This window comes from Lampris incognitus, chromosome 3, assembly GCF_029633865.1.
Source record: "Lampris incognitus isolate fLamInc1 chromosome 3, fLamInc1.hap2, whole genome shotgun sequence".
Classification (NCBI taxonomy): domain Eukaryota; kingdom Metazoa; phylum Chordata; class Actinopteri; order Lampriformes; family Lampridae; genus Lampris; species Lampris incognitus.
Window position 1 is genome coordinate 3,024,496 of NC_079213.1, and position 17,507 is coordinate 3,042,002.

Genomic DNA, 17,507 nt, shown 5'->3' on the forward strand with positions numbered 1-17,507 from the left:
TGAAAAAATCTTGAGGAAATGACAGATTACAAAAAACGCCCCTGCTCCCCTCCAGATAAGGACCATAACTTCCCAGATAAATTAAATAAGTTTTATGCAAGGTTTGAAAAGCCTATTCCACCAGCCATCCCCCCTACTCCGACTCCAATGCCACACTTTTGCATCCAGGAGGATGAGGTGAGAGCTACATTCAAGAAGCTGAACATGAGGAAAACAGCAGGGCCAGACGGCATCAGTCCTATTTGTTGAGCCACTGTGCAGTACAATTGGCCCCAATATTTTTCACCGTATTTAACACCTCTCTAAGCCAATGTACAGTCCCACAGTGCTTCAAACTCTCTACCATCATTCCTGTGCCAAAGTCCTCAAAGATCACCTGCCTCAATGACTTCAGACCAGTTGCCCTGACATCTGTGGCCATGATGAGGGTATCATTCTGTCACACGTGAAATCTTGCACCTCCCCAATGATGGACCCATATCAGTTTGCCTATCAAGCCAACTGGTCTGTTGAGGACGCGGTTAGAATAGCCCTCCACCATGCCGTGCAACACCTGGAATCACCAAACACCTACACACACATCCTGTTCATAGACTTTAGTTCCACCTTCAACTCCATCACCCCACTCAAACTCTTTACCATACTCTTGGACATGAACATTGACCCAGCCATATGCCACTGGATTCGGAGCTTCCTGTGGAACAGGCCACAGAGGATGAAGGTGTAAATAACCTAACCTCACACCCTCTTACCCTCCGTACAGGTGCTCCTCAGGGCTGTGTTCTCTCCCTCTGGCTCTTCTCACTTTACACCACCCACTATACATCCACAGTTCTGTGAAAATCATAACATATGCAGATGACACAGCCATTGTAGGCCTCATCTCCATCAATGATGAAACCTAGTACCACACTGAAGTAGACCAAGCTTTCAGTTGGTGTGCAAACAACGACCTTCTGCTTAATACAGCCAAAATCCAAGAACTCATTATTGACTTCCAATGCATTCCTAATCCTAAAACACCCATACAAATGAACAGAGACCCCATCACCACCACCGACTCTTTTAAATTCCTTGAAACATGCACCTGCAATAACCTGAAGTGAAAAATTAACACTGAACACATCATTGCAAACGCTCAACAATGACTTTACTTCTTAGGCAGCTTAAAAAATACCGGATCAAACATCAAATGCTCGTTCTGTTTTACTCAGGCATTATCAAGTCCATCGTAACATCTCCTATTACAGGATGGTACAGTGGCATGGACAGTCAAACATGGGAAAAACTGCTGCGGATTTTCAACAAGGCATCCAAAATCATAGGCAAGCCACTCCCCTCAGTTGAATCTCTACATACTCACCGGATTGTACATTCAAGATTCAAGAGTTTTATTTGTCACGTACACACAAGTACAAGTCCCGAGTGCAGTGAAATGAAAAAAGATACGAGCTCCAAAATGTGCAACCAGCAAAGTACAACAGGTACACACGCATTCCAATTTGAAATATACAATTTACAATTTACAATCAACAGTTAAGAACTCTCTGTAAAAAGAAAACAGACAGCACAATATATACAGCAAAAACACTTAAAAATAGAAATCTGTGAGCAAAGAAGATCATCTCTGACCTCTCACATCCTGAGCAAAGAAGATCATCTCTGACCCCTCACATCCTGCTCATCACCTCTTCCAGCTCCTTCCCTCAGGGAGGCTGTACAGGTAATTGTCCACTAAGACTAAACACTTCACAGACAGTTTTTTCCCCCTTAGCTATCAGCCCTCGAATTCCTCCCTATAGTCCCCTCCTCACACACCACTGGCATGCATACTATCATTCCTCTAACTCAGGGGTGGGCAGTCTTATCCAGAAAGGGCCAGTATGAGCGAAGGTTTTTGTCCCAACCAAGCAGTTACACACCTGTGTCTCCTAATCAAGTTCCTCAGCAAAGACTCTACTGGTTAAATAAAGGGATCAGGTGTTTAACTGCTTGGTTGGAACAAAAGCCCACCCCCTTTCTGGATAAGATTGCCCAACCCTGCTCTAATTGTTGTGTGTAATATGTTTGTTTCTGCTATTGTGCAACTGTATTGTTAGTGATAATATGGGGAGGGTCTGCTGTTGTCCACATATGAATTGTGTATGTATTGTGCTGCAGAGTTTCACATGTACTGAAAACAAATTCCATCAGCCTTGTTCACGCGGCTACTAAAACAATCTAATCTAATCTAAAACTAATAAAGGCCTATTATTAACTGTTAGTTGATAGCAGAGGAGTGTGTTGGAAACTCACTTGAGTGTAACAAGGTCTGAAGGTACGGTCTTGGAGAATTACAACAAGATAAGGACGAGGGAAGACCTGACCTATGAACTCTTTGACCAAGCTCTGTGATCCATTAGGATGACAGTCCAGCAATGAAGATGAGTTACGCCTCCCGACCAGGATTAGGGAGAAACTCTGGGTACATGCCATTGTGATCATGACAACAAGCATGACTCAGTGGTTTGTGCTGCAACGTATGAAGGGACAGGACTCTGAGATCAAGGCACACACTTAAGTATCGAAGCTTAGTGCATCTGTTCATGAACATATTTAAGTGTGACAAGACTGTAAGAGATTTTTATCTCACTCCTCATTAATGTCACGGTGGAATTAGATAATTAAAATCTGCACGGATTAAATCTGGCCAGCCAGTTTGGTGATGTATTTGGGAATGATATATTATTTTGCAATAATGACTATTGTGATTGTCGGTTCCGTTTTATGGGTGTTTGAGTCACCATCAGTCTGTCCGCTGGACCAGATACCATCCAACCTACTACAGACCATTTCCTCTGCACTTAACCTCGCAGTCACACACATAATCAGCTTCTCGCTTACAACAAGTGTGTTCCCCACTGCATTTAAGCAAGCTCGGGTCACCTTGCTGCTCAAAAAACCTACACTCAACCTAGCCCACATTGAAAACTACAGTCTGGCTTTAAGCGGGGTCACTCTACTGAGACTGCAGTCCTGTCACTAATGGAATCACTGCATTTGGCTAGAGCTGCTGGTCAGTCCTCAGCTTTATTGCTGCTAGATCTGTCAGCTGCCTTTGACATGGTTAACCACCAAATCCTCCTCTCCACACTCACTGAACTTGGTATCTCAGGATCTGCCCTCTGCTGGTTCATGTCCTACCTCAGGGAGATCTTTGAGAATATCTTGGAGGGGAGAAGTGTCCAAACCGCACAGCTTATCCACAGGAGTGCCTCAAAGGTCAGTGCTCACTCCTCTTCTCTTCTCACTATACACCACCTCAGTTGGTGCAATCATCTGCTCCCATGGTTTCTCATACCATTGCTATGCTGACGATACCCAGCTCTTCCCATCATTCCCACCAGATGACCTCACAGTCTCAGCACGGATATCGTCATGCCTTGCTGATATCGCTGCATGGATGAAAGAACGCCACCTTCAGCCTAACCGATCTAAGACTGAGCTCCTTGTCATCCCAGCCAGTCCATGCATACAACAACAGATCAATATCCAGCTCGGACCAACCCAACTCATGCCCACAAAGTCTGCCCGAAACCTGGGTGTCATGATTGATGACCAGCTAACCTTTAAGGTTCACGTGGCCTCAATTGCTCGGTCTTGTCGATTTGCCCTGTACAACATCAAGAAAATTAGACCCTACCTGTCTGAGCATGCAGCACAACTCCTGATGCAGGCTCTTGTAATATCATGCATTGACTACTGCAACTCCTTACTGGCAGGTCTCCCTGCATGCACTTTCAAACCTCTGCAAATGATCCAGAACACAGCAGTGCGTCTGGTCCTCAGTCAACCCAAAACAGCACATGCCACTCCACTGTTCATATCCCTGCACTGGCTCCCAGTTGCTGCCCACATCAAATTCAAAACCTTGATGCTCGCTTACAAAACAGCAACTAAAACGGCTCCCACCTACCTGAACTCCCTCATTCGGGTCTACACTCAGTCCCGCTCACTATGCTCTGCCAGTGAAAGGCACCTGGCACTTCCGCCACAATAGGGCCCTAAGTCACTAGCTAGACCCTTGTCTTCTCAGTTGAAGTCAGTGAATAAGTTTGTTTGGGAGGCCTGCCAGGATCGCATGGCAGTATAGTCAATGTGTGATGTGACCAAAGCATTGACTAAGGCTTCCATGGAGTGTTGTGTTAAAGCAGGGGGTAGTCTGGAGATGTTTCACAGATGGAAAAATTCCATCTGGGAGACAGTGCTTGTATGACTGGAAAAGGAAAGGCTACTATCTAGGATAACACCAAAGCTCTTAACCTAAGAAGAGACAGGTGTGGCGGCTCCAACAATAGGGAGTTAGCAAATATTAGTTTTCAAGAGTGTAGATTTAGTGCCAGCAAGGAGCACAGTTTTATTACTGTTGGTTTCCAGATAATTGTTAGTCATCCATATCTGTATATCATGGAGACAAGCAGTGAGGGTAATGGAGGGGAGAGTGGAAGTGGGCTTAGTGGACACATAAAACTGTGTATCATCAGCTGTTTAACTGAACAAACTGTTGGTCTGCAAATGTAAATTTGTTTGTACGGAGAAAAACTTGATTGGGACAAAGTATGTGTAGCCCTTGGTTCTGCAGGCCGGCTCCCTAGCCCTGTATTTGTGCCTCCTCCTCCCTGGCTCCCTCTGCGTTGTGTTATTTGATTGGTGTGGTTGGAGTCAGGAGAAAACGGACAGGAGTCGGCGTTCTTTGGTCCGAGTAGTGCAGAAGTTATTTTCTCTTGGCTGTCTTTTGTCACCTTTAACATATCAAAAACGTTATGACCTAAAATGGCCACCACGACCAACGACGGCAGCCCAAACAGCTGTTCAACCAGGCATATCAACAAACTGAGCGCCCCCCAGTGGCTACTCCCAGATTACCTCGTAAATTGAACCGGGAATGAGACATGTCAAAAATAAAACATTACAGCATAAATGATGCGTCACCTTCACCATCTTACATCTGCATGTAAAAAAATAAAATAAAAAGCAAAGACTGGAGCGGCACGGTGGCCCAGTGGTTAGCGCTGTTGCCTAACAGCAAGAAGGTCCTGGGTTCGAAACCCAGGCCGTCCCATGTCCTTTCTGTGTGGACTTTGCATGTTCTCCCAGTGTCTGCGTGGGTTTCCTCCGGGTGCTTCGGTTTCCTCCCACCATCAAATAGACATGCATGTTAGGGTTAATACTCCTGCCTGTGCCTCTGAGCAAGGCAGTGGAAAGAAGAGAAGAGCTGGAGTTGGTCGCGGGCGCTGCAGCTGCCCACTGCTCTTATACAATAGGATGGTTATATGCAGAGAACACATTCATTGTAACTATACAATGTTAGGGACGTCTGGGTAGTGTGGTGGTCTATTCCGTTGCCTACCAACACGGGGCTCACTGGTTGGAATCCCCATGTTACCTGCGGCTTGGTCGGGCGTCCCTACAGACACAATTGACCTTTCGCAAAGTACCGCCTCAGAACGGTGCTGGTCCAATCCTACCTTAGCAACGGTCCATCAAGCTTTCAAAAACACAGCAAAATGCTGAAAGGGTGTGCCTATGGGATCTGCAGACCGGATACTAGATATGTGAAAAGTTTGGACGGTTGTAATTTTCTTTTCTTTCCCTTCCCCAAACCCAGAACGCAAGAAGCGCAATGTGGGCAATAGATTTGGCAGTATAGCAGACCACATGGCCATCTTAATCCATCCAAAATCAACAAAAATACCTGTCTGCTCCAAGCTAAGCTAGCTACTAGCTATTATTGATAGCTAATACAGCTAACGTATTATTACTGTCACTTTTACCCACACAATGTGCTGATTTCTTCCCTCATGTTTTGGTGTTTTCCGGCTACTTCCTGGATAGTTCTGAAATGCTTGATGGGCATAGCAACAGTAACTAAGGGGGGCGGGACTTTGCGAAAGGTCAGTTGGCTGTGTCTGTTTGTGGGAAGCCGGATGTGGGTATATGTCCTGGTCACTGCACTAGCGCCTCCTCTGGTTGGTCGGGGCGCCTGTTCGGGGGGGAGGGGGAACTGGGGGGAACAGCGTGATCTTTCCATGGCTGGCGACTCCACATGTATCAGAGGAGACATGTGGTAGTCTGCAGCCGCCCCCAGATCGGCAGAGAGGGTGGAGCAGCGACCGGGACGGCTCAGAAGATACAATATCAAATAAAGTGGCTTTCTGTCATCTAAATGAGGGGACAGAATTAGGTTTAAAAAATAAATAAGACAGCAAAATCAATAAGATGTATAGAATAATCCATCCAGCCATCATCCAAACCGCTTATCCTGCTGTCAGGTTCACGGGATGCTGGAGCCTATCCCAGCAGTCATTGGGCAGCAGGCGGGGAGACACCCTGGACAGGCCGCCAGGCCATCACAGGGCCTGGTGGCCAGGTCACCTGACCTACATGTCTTTGGACTGTGGGAGGAAACCGGAGCATCTGGAGGAAACCCACGCAGACACGAGAGACATGCAAACTCCACACAGATGATGACCTGGGATGACTCCCAAGGTTGGACTACCCCGGGGCTCGAACCCAGGACCTTCTTGCTGTGAGATGACCGCGCTGACCACTGCACCACTGTGACAGAATAACAAATAGTTGTTGTCAGTGAAAGACTTACGGTGTCTTGTCTTTAAGCCATGATTCTTTACATTTTGTGCAAGTGTATTCTTGTTACGGAGCTATTTGTTCTGTCATTGAGTTGGATCCATCATATTACCCGTGTTTACATTTGCCTAACACAACTTGTTTCTCAGGTGAGAATGCAACACGGGTCGGAGATGAGGTTTAGCCTATTTTCCAAAGGATCCGTTATGACATCATTTAAATACCTCACGTTTCCCCTGTTCCACAGTTACCCCACGTTGAAAGACTTGTCAGAAAGGAGGCCAGATATCCCCATTTATGTCGGTGATACATCAAGACCAGTATTTTGGTATGTACAATGCATGTACTACATGCAAAGATGTTTTTACTTTTTATAGTACTATAATTCATTTTAAATTGTTTTTCCTCTTACTTTCTGCAGTTTCTTAAATGTTGTGTTCTGTTTGAGAGTCAAACTCCTGGTATGAGGGCATCTGGGGGGCATGGTATTCTGTTGCCTACCAACACGGGGATCACTGGTTCGAATCCCCGCGTTGCCTCCGGCTTGGTCGGGCGTCCCTACAGACACAACTGGCCGTGTCTGCAGGTGGGAAGCCGGGTGTGGGTACGTGTCCTGGTCGCTGCACTAGCGCCTCCTCTGGGTGGGGGGGGAACTGGGAGGAATAGCGTGATCCTCCCGTGTGCTACGTCCCCCTGGTGAAACTCCTCACTGTCAGGTGAAAAGAAGCGGCTGGTGACTCCACATGTATGGGAGGAGGCATGTGGTGGTCTGCAGCCCTCTCCGGATCGGCAGAGGGGGTGGAGCAGAGACCGGGACGGCTCGGAAGAGTGGGGTAATTGGCTGGCAATTGGGAGAAAAAGGGGGGGGGGGTGGGAATCCAAACAAATAAAAGAAAAAAAATTCCTGGTATGTGAAATTTAATCCATATTACAGGTTTGAGTTTTAATTTTTACTTATGTTTACTTCACACGTTAGGCTTTGCTGCTATGTAGACGAGGCCTCCAGGTCTGGTAGTAACACGAGCAAGTCAACTGCTTTTCGTTTTGTCAGAACTCCATTTGGTACCTTATGTTTCCTACTCAACATTTTCTCAAGTCAATCTTCTTTTTTTTTTTGGAGGGGGGGGATTTTTTTCCCTTTCCCCCAATCGTATCCGGCCAATTACCCCACTCTTCCGAGCCGTCCCAGTCTCTGCTCCACCCCCTCAACTGATCCGGGGAGGGCTGCAGACTACCACATGCCTCCTCCCATACATGTGGAGTCACCAGCCGCTTCTCTTCACCTGACAGTGAGGAGTTTCACCAGGGGGATGCAGCGCGTGGGAGGATCACGCTATTCCCCCCGCCCCGCCCCCCCCAACAGGTGCCCCGATCAACCAGAGGAGGCGCTAGTGCAGCGACCAGGACACATCCACATCTGGCTTCCCACCCCTAGACCAGTGATGTCCGTGCTGGTAGGCAACGGAATAGACCGCCATGCCACCTGGATGCCCTCAATTAAATCTTTATTATACAACAGGTTAATTAAGGATACAGTCCCATAAATCCCCACAAAGCACTGCTCGCTGTCTGCTGGCAGTTGCTTGTGGTCACCATGTGAGTCCTTGTTTAGGCTAGCTGTCACATCTACTGAATGATTTCCAGCGGTCCCCAACCACCGGGCCACGGACCAGCACTGGGCCGCAAAGCATTCGCTACCGGGGCATGAGCGAATGATATGATTCGGCAAAATAAATAGATGAGAAAAAAGATATATAGATATATTTCATCTATGTCATTCCAGGCTACTCGTGCTGCACTATTGACACTGAACTTGGCACGGTGTGTCTGTGCTGCACCTCTCCTACCGTTCCCTGTCACGCCACAACAGGGCGAGCGTGCTTTCGTTAAACTTGAGTCATGCAACGCACGCGAGGTCATCAGTCGGTAGTCACCCACTGACCTACTCCATGCGCGTGTTGCCGCCAGCTAACTAGCTGGCAACCATGAGTAAAGAAACAGTCTCTCGGGAGTTTCTTCAGAAGAGGAAATAAAAGGTGTAACGGTGATGATGGTGCGGAGACAGCAGAGGCGGGGACTGCAAAAAAGAAAAAAAGAAAGCTTCCTTCAAAAGGAAATAGGAGTCGTACCTCAAATATGGCTCTATTGCGACCGATGACTCGCATGTCACGACCGTCTTGTTGCAGGGGAACAAGACCAGGGCGCCCACTGGTTCAGTGATGTTGGTGAGTTGCATGTTTTTAGTATGTGCATGCGAGGAAAATATGCAGTGTTTGATATCCAAACCTTACCTTCAACGTTATGATGCGATTGACTCATAAACCTAACCTGTAGTCCGGTCTTGATTATCCCCCTCCCCCTTCTGATTTATACCACACTAAATAACAGCAGCCTGCAGCACTGCTGCTGCTGTGTAAGAACTGAGCTGTTACGAAGTCCTTGCACCTACTAACTTGAGACGAGACGATCTAACAGGTTTTCACATTACTGAGGCTTCAGCAGCTGCAATATTCTTCGGTGCAACGGTGAAAGCCAAGCTAGTAAGTTGCTAGTTCACAAGTAGTTACTACTGAGAACATAGTAAAAACTTGACACACAAACATTACCACACCTTCGTCCAGAAGTTTGTCACTAAGGCTTTATACACAAAAAGCCGCTGTCCAGACGAGCTGATGCAGCTTTTCTGGGACCTCTGCACCTGAGTTACTGAGCATCAAGAGATTTTCACACAAACTTCGTGGCAGATTTATAAAGGACCAGTGCAACGCTTTCCAGGTTACTGGCGAGCTGCACCTCTGCTCTTTTCACGCTGGTTTGCACCGTTCTCTGTAAGTGTAACATTCAGGATTCTGCATTTTTCACAACATGAGATTTCAGTCTGTTTCCTGAATCCTGGTCCTTCTCTGCTGCCCTTGAACCTTTAACACACCACCGACACATATGGATTTAAAACTGTTCTGGGGCATGTCTATGAGGCCATCTACTGAATAAGAATTGGCATGACGAGGCGTCCGGGTAGCGTAGTGGTCCATTCCGTCACCTACCAACATGGGGGTCGCCGGTTCAAATCCCCGCGTTACCTCCGGCTTGGTCGGGCGTCCCTACAGACACAACTGGCCGTGTCTGCGGGTGGGAGGCCGGATGTGGGTATGTGTCCTGGTCGCTGCACTAGCGCCTCCTCTGGTCAGTCGGGGCGCCTGTTCAGGGGGGGGGGACTGGGGGGAATAGAATAGTGTGGTCCTCCTACGCACTACATCCCTCTGGTGAAACTCCTCACTGTCAGGTGAAAAGAAGCGGCTTGTGACTCCACATGTATGGGAGGAGGCATGTGGTAGTCTGCAGCCCTCCCCAGATCAGCAGAGAGGGTGGAGCAGAGACCGGGATGGCTCGGAAGAGTGGGGTGATTGGCCAAGTACAACTGGGGAGAAAAGGGGCACAAAAAAAAAAGAATTGGTGTGATGTGATGGGCTGAAATGACCGGGGTGTCTCCCGGCCTTCGCCTGCAGGAATAAACTTCAGCCCCCTGCGACCGTGACTCTCTCTCAGCAAGTGTAGTTGATGGATGGATGATGTCACTTTGCTGACTTTCCTCTCATCGTCCTCTCTCTTGCCCACAGGTATCTGAAGCAAAGCCAGATCAAGCTGACCAACATCAACGTCGTGCCGTTTGGTGTCTGGCAAAACGTAAGTCAGAATTCCAAGACCGCTAGTTTGCAGCTTTGCTTTTTTTACGCCACATGAACGCTTCACAATGTGCAGATGAGAGGTTTACCGGTCGGTTTTGTGTCGTAGAACAAAATGTAAGACCTTGTGTTGACTATGGATCATATTTCATTGAAGAAAACCCCACTTTTTCCCCATCAGGAGGGCACCGAGGAAATCCACAGTTCAAATATGCAAACCAGCGTCCATGTTTTAGAACTGCAAACCTGACCACTGTGTTGGAACTTTGACTAAGTTGAACATTTTGTCAGGGTGAAAGGTTATGGCATTATTATTGTGTGCTGTTGGACACCACTGATCTATTCTATACATCTGAAATAAATGGCACCTGTTCTTGCGGTCTCTCTCAGATTGACGACCACCTGCGTTTCATGATTCTGATGGACGGTGTACACCCTGAAATGGACACCTGCATCATCGTGGATTATAAAGGTGCTTTTTATTCACCGGGTGTCACTGTTCACCAACATCCCTGCTGTTGGCTGTCGTTTATCATTTGAATAACTTTGAACACATAGGCTACCTCCTGCCCAGTCAGCCCAAATCCCTTTTCATCCCTGTTTCTCTTGGAGGTCACATGATCCTGAACACGGTGGACTGCACCAGACCGAATGGAGGCCGGCTGCCTCATGGCGTGGACCTGATGATGAGTGACTTCGCTGGAGGAGCCTCTGGGTTTCCAATGACCTTCCATGGAGGCAAATACACCGGTGAGCATTGGTTTTAGAGGCCCTGTGACACCCCCCCTCCCCTTTTCTTCCCCAATTGTACTCGGCCCATTACTCCACTCTTCCGAGCCATCCCGGTCTCTGCTCCACCCCCTCTGCTGATGCCAGGAGGGCTGCAGACTACCACATGCCTCCTCCCATACATGTGGAGTCACCAGCCGCTTCTTTTCACCTGACAGTGAGGACTTTCACCAGGGGGACGTAGCACGTGGGAGGATCACGCTATTCCTCCCCTCCCCAAACAGGCGCCCTGACCCACCAGAGGAGGCACTAGTGCAGCGACCAGGACACATACCCACATCCGGCTTCCCACCTGCAGACACGGCCAATTGTGTTTGTAGGGACACCCGACCAAGCCGGAGGAAACACGGGGATTCGAATTGCCGATCCCCGTGTTGGTAGGCAATGGAATAGACCACCACACTGCACAGATGCCCTCTATTTTTATATATATATCCTTAATCTTATAGATCCAGCATGCAGCAGTTTTTTTAATGTTCACATAAAAGTGCAGCATGTCATTGACTTGTCTTGATGCATGCTCAGTAATCCAGGTAGTCTTTAGTCTTTATCCATGATCAATAATCCAGGTAGGAAAATCACAGAAAGGTGAATCAGTTCATCTACAACGTGTATTGAGAGAAACGTTTCATCACTCATCTAAGTGGCCTCTTCAGTCTCCCCTGACTGCAGGTGTCCCCACCCTTATAAACAATACAGTGGCTGCAGGTGCCCCCACCCTTATAAACAATACAGTGACTGCAGGTACCCCCACCCTTATAAACAATACAGTGACTGCAGGTACCCCACCCTTATAAACAACACAGTGACTGCAAGTGTCCCCCGATTAGAGTAATTTGCATATGAAACCAGTCATTGGTTTGGGTCGTTATGCCACTGTGTTGTTTATAAGGGTGGGGACACCTGCAGTCACTGTATTGTTTATAAGGGTGGGGGTACCTGCAGTCACTGTATTGTTTATAAGGGTGGGGGTACCTGCAGCCACTGAATTGTTTATAAGGGTGAGACTGAAGAGGCCACTTAGATGATGATGAAAGGTTTCTCTCGATAAACGTTGTGTCCAGATGAACTGGTTCAGCTCTCTGTGATGTCATTTGGCTGTTGCAGCAGCAGAACGTAGACAGAAAGACATACAGGAAGTGCTGAAGATGAACATTCTTCAGAACGGCCATAACTACAGAAATGTACAAAGCCAAAGCTATGCCTCAGCAGACACAAGGACAAAATCAGCAACAGGTCATTTTGAAATGTGCGGTTAGCCCTGGCTGGCTAAACCACGGGTAAAGGGATGTGGCCACTTCTGAGGATTCATGTGACCTCTTCCTTTCTCCCTCCAGAGGAATGGAAAGCAGAGTTTATTAAGAACGAAAGGAAGAAACTCCTGAACTACAAGGCCCAGTTGGTGAAATCCCTGCAGCCCAGGATCTACTGCCCGTTCGCTGGCTACTTTGTGGAGGCCCACCCGTCTGACAGGTAAATGGAAGATGTGTCAGATGTCTGTCCCATCTGAACTATGGGCAGAATGCCTGCTTATTATATTGGGTTTAGATTTAGGGTGTGAAGGATAACTGAAAGTATCTACAACCACTTCGCATGTCACTTGTGTCCTCTACAGCTGATATATAGCTGCTTCTGTCCTCTACAGCTGATATATAGCTGCTTCTGTCCTCTACAGCTGATAACTGCTTCTGTCCTCTACAGCTGATATATAGCTGCTTCTGTCCTCTACAGGTCATATATAGCTGCTTCTGTCCTCTACAGCTGATATATAACTGCTTCTGTCCTCTACAGCTGATATATAGCTGCTTCTGTCCTCTACAGCTGATATATAGCTGCTTCTGTCCTCTACAGCTGATATATAGCTGCTTCTGTCCTCTACAGCTGATAGCTGCTTCTGTCCTCTACAGCTGATATATAACTGCTTCTGTCCTCTACACCTGATATATGGCTGCTTCTGTCCTCTACAGCTGATATATAGCTGCTTCTGTCCTCTACAGCTGATATATAACTGCTTCTGTCCTCTACAGCTGATATATAGCTGCTTCTGTCCTCTACAGCTGATATATAGATGCTTCTGTCCTCTACAGCTGATAACTGCTTCTGTCCTCTACAGCTGATATATAGCTGCTTCTGTCCTCTACAGCTGATATATAGCTGCTTCTGTCCTCTACAGCTGATATATAACTGCTTCTGTCCTCTACAGCTGATATATAGCTGCTTCTGTCCTCTACAGCTGATATATAGCTGCTTCTGTCCTCTACAGCTGATATGTAGCTGCTTCTGTCCTCTACAGCTGATATATAGCTGCTTCTGTCCTCTACAGCTGATATGTAGCTGCTTCTGTCATCTACAGCTGATATATAGCTGCTTCTGTCATCTACAGCTGATATATAGCTGCTTCTGTCCTCTACACCTGATAACTGCTTCTGTCCTCTACAGCTGATATATAGCTGCTTCTGTCCTCTACAGCTGATATATAGCTGCTTCTGTCCTCTACACCTGATAACTGCTTCTGTCCTCTACAGCTGATATATAGCTGCTTCTGTCATCTACAGCTGATATATAGCTGCTTCTGTCCTCTACAGCTGATATATAGCTGCTTCTGTCCTCTACACCTGATAACTGCTTCTGTCCTCTACAGCTGATATGTAGCTGCTTCTGTCCTCTACAGCTGATATATAGCTGCTTCTGTCCTCTACAGCTGATATGTAGCTGCTTCTGTCCTCTACAGCTGATACATAGCTGCTACTGTCCTCTACAGCTGATAGCTGCTTCTGTCCTCTACAGCTGATATATAGCTGCTTCTGTCCTCTACAGCTGATATATAGCTGCTACTGTCCTCTACAGCTGATATATAGCTGCTACTGTCCTCTACAGCTGATATGTAGCTGCTTCTGTCCTCTACAGCTGATATATAGCTGCTACTGTCCTCTACAGCTGATATATAGCTGCTACTGTCCTCTACAGCTGATATGTAGCTGCTTCTGTCCTCTACAGCTGATACATAGCTGCTTCTGTCCTCTACAGCTGATAGCTGCTTCTGTCCTCTACAGCTGATAGCTGCTTCTGTCCTCTACAGCTGATATATAGCTGCTTCTGCCCTCTACAGCTGATATATAGCTGCTTCTGTCCCCTACAGCTGATATATAGCTGCTTCTGTCCCCTACAGCTGATATATAGCTGCTTCTGTCCTCTACAGCTGATATATAGCTGCTTCTGTCCTCTACAGCTGATAACTGCTTCTGTCCTCTACAGCTGATATATAGCTGCTTCTGTCCCCTACAGGTGATATATAGCTGCTTCTGTCCTCTACAGCTGATATATAGCTGCTTCTGTCCTCTACAGCTGATATATAGCTGCTTCTGTCCTCTACAGCTGATATATAGCTGCTTCTGTCCTCTACAGCTGATATATAGCTGCTTCTGTCCTCTACAGCTGATAACTGCTTCTGTCCTCTACAGCTGATAACTGCTTCTGTCCTTTACAGCTGATATATAGCTGCTTCTGTCCCCTACAGGTGATATATAGCTGCTTCTGTCCTCTACAGGTTATATATGGCTGCTTCTGTCCTCTACAGCTGATATATAGCTGCTTCTGTCCTCTACAGCTGATATATAGCTGCTTCTGTCCTCTACAGCTGATATATAGCTGCTTCTGTCCTCTACACCTGATAACTGCTTCTGTCCTCTACAGCTGATATGTAGCTGCTTCTGTCCTCTACAGCTGATAACTGCTTCTGTCCTCTACAGCTGATATATAGCTGCTTCTGTCCTCTACAGCTGATAACTGCTTCTGTCCTCTACAGCTGATAACTGCTTCTGTCCTCTACAGCTGATATATAGCTGCTTCTGTCCTCTACAGGTGATATATAGCTGCTTCTGTCCTCTACAACTGATATATGGCTGCTTCTGTCCTCTACAGGTGATATATAGCTGCTTCTGTCCTCTACAGGTTATATATGGCTGCTTCTGTCCTCTACAGGTGATATATAGCTGCTTCTGTCCTCTACAGCTGATATGTAGCTGCTTCTGTCCTCTACAGGTGATATATAACTGCTTCTGTCCTCTACAGCTGATATGTAGCTGCTTCTGTCCTCTACAGCTGATATATAGCTGCTTCTGTCCTCTACAGCTGATATATAACTGCTTCTGTCCTCTACAGCTGATAGCTGCTTCTGTCCTCTACAGCTGATAGCTGCTTCTGTCCTCTACAGCTGATATATAGCTGCTTCTGTCCTCTACAGCTGATATATAGCTGCTTCTGTCCTCTACAGCTGATATGTAGCTGCTTCTGTCCTCTACAGCTGATATATAGCTGCTTCTGTCCTCTACAGCTGATAGCTGCTTCTGTCCTCTACAGCTGATATATAGCTGCTTCTGTCCTCTACAGCTGATATATAGCTGCTTCTGTCCTCTACAGCTGATATGTGGCTGCTTCTGTCCTCTACAGCTGATATATAGCTGCTTCTGTCCTCTACTCCTGATAGCTGCTTCTGTCCTCTACAGCTGATATATAGCTGCTTCTGTCCTCTACAGGTTATATATGGCTGCTTCTGTCCTCTACAGCTGATATGTAGCTGCTTCTGTCCTCTACAGCTCATATATATCTGCTTCTGTCCTCTACAGGTTATATATAGCTGCTTCTGTCCTCTACAGCTGATATGTAGCTGCTTCTGTCCTCTACAGCTGATATATAGCTGCTTCTGTCCTCTACAGGTGATATATAGCTGCTTCTGTCCTCTACAGCTGATATATAGCTGCTTCTGTCCTCTACAGCTGATAACTGCTTCTGTCCTCTACAGCTGATATATAGCTGCTTCTGTCCTCTACAGCTGATATATAGCTGCTTCTGTCCTCTACAGGTGATATGTAGCTGCTTCTGTCCTCTACAGCTGATATATAGCTGCTTCTGTCCTCTACAGGTGATATGTAGCTGCTTCTGTCCTCTACAGGTGATATGTAGCTGCTTCTGTCCTCTACAGGTGATATGTAGCTGCTTCTGTCCTCTACAGCTGATATATGGCTGCTTCTGTCCTCTACACCTGATATATGGCTGCTTCTGTCCTCTACACCTGATATATGGCTGCTTCTGTCCTCTACACCTGATATATGGCTGCTTCTGTCCTCTACAGGTGATATATAGCTGCTTCTGTCCTCTACACCTGATATATAGCTGCTTCTGTCCTCTACAGGTGATATGTAGCTGCTTCTGTCCTCTACAGCTGATATATAGCTGCTTCTGTCCTCTACACCTGATATATAGCTGCTTCTGTCCTCTACAGCTAATATATAGCTGCTTCTGTCCTCTACAGCTGATATATAGCTGCTTCTGTCCTCTACACCTGATATATAGCTGCTTCTGTCCTCTACACCTGATATATAGCTGCTTCTGTCATCTACAGCTGATATATAGCTGCTTCTGTCCTCTACACCTGATATATAGCTGCTTCTGTCCTCTACAGCTGATATATAGCTGCTTCTGTCCTCTACACCTGATATGCAGCAGCTGTGTTGTGTGTTGACACTCAGATGTGATCCTGTCCATCACAGTCTGTGTCATTATCAATCTTGTCAGTCTGGTTCCTTCTGTCTGTATGACTCTGTGTGTGGGTGTGTGTGCGTGTGTGTGTGTGTGGGTGTGTGTGTGTGTGTGTGTGTGTGTGTGTGTGTTTGCAGTTATATTAAGGAGACAAACCTAAAGAACCGTCCAGAGGAACTCAACACGCTCATCAATAAGGTGGCGCCAGGCATTAAAACATGGAACCCCGTGCCGGGAGCTGTGCTGGACCTGGCCGTCGCACTGAGAGATCCGTCTCACAGGTCACTCTCTGTGCGTGTGTGTATGTGTGTGTGTGTGTGTGTGTGTGTGGTTGTGTGTGGTTGTGTCTCTCGTGTGCGTTGTTCATATGCTTTACTGATGTGAAATTTTAACAAAAAATCCAAAGAGGCGTCCGGGTAGCGTAGCGGTCTATTTTGCTGCCTACCAACAAGGGGATCGCCGGTTCGAATCCCCTGTGTTACCTCCGGCTTGGTCGGGCGTCCCTACAGACACAATTGGCCGTGTCTGTGGGTGGGAGGCCGGATGTGGGTATGTGTCCTGGTCGCTGCACTAGCGCCTCCTCTGGTGGGTTGGGGCACCTGTTCGGGGGGGAGGGGGAACTGGGGGGAATAGCGTGATCCTCCCCCGCGCTACGTCCCCCTGGTGAAACTCCTCACTGTCAGGTGAAAAGAAGCGGCTGGTGACTCCACATGTATGGGAGGAGGCATGTGGTAGTCTGCAGCCCTCCCCGGATCGGCAGAGGGGGTGGAGCAGAGACCGGGACGGCTCGGAAGAGTGGGGTGATTGGCCAGGTGCAACTGGGGAGAAAGGGGGGGGGGTCCAAAATAAAAAAAATCCAAACAGAGAGCA

The 17,507-nt window shown here is 47.3% G+C and overlaps 1 protein-coding gene across 1 annotated transcript in view; it reads left to right on the forward strand.

Annotated features, from left to right (window-relative positions):
* Positions 1 to 17,507, forward strand: part of cmah (cytidine monophospho-N-acetylneuraminic acid hydroxylase) — a 68,080-nt gene that overhangs the window by 40,814 nt on the left and 9,759 nt on the right. The window contains 6 exon segments of the mRNA XM_056275738.1: positions 6,875 to 6,955; positions 10,245 to 10,311; positions 10,701 to 10,782; positions 10,923 to 11,060; positions 12,437 to 12,572; positions 16,775 to 16,918. Coding sequence (XP_056131713.1) covers positions 6,875 to 6,955; positions 10,245 to 10,311; positions 10,701 to 10,782; positions 10,923 to 11,060; positions 12,437 to 12,572; positions 16,775 to 16,918 — 648 coding nt within the window.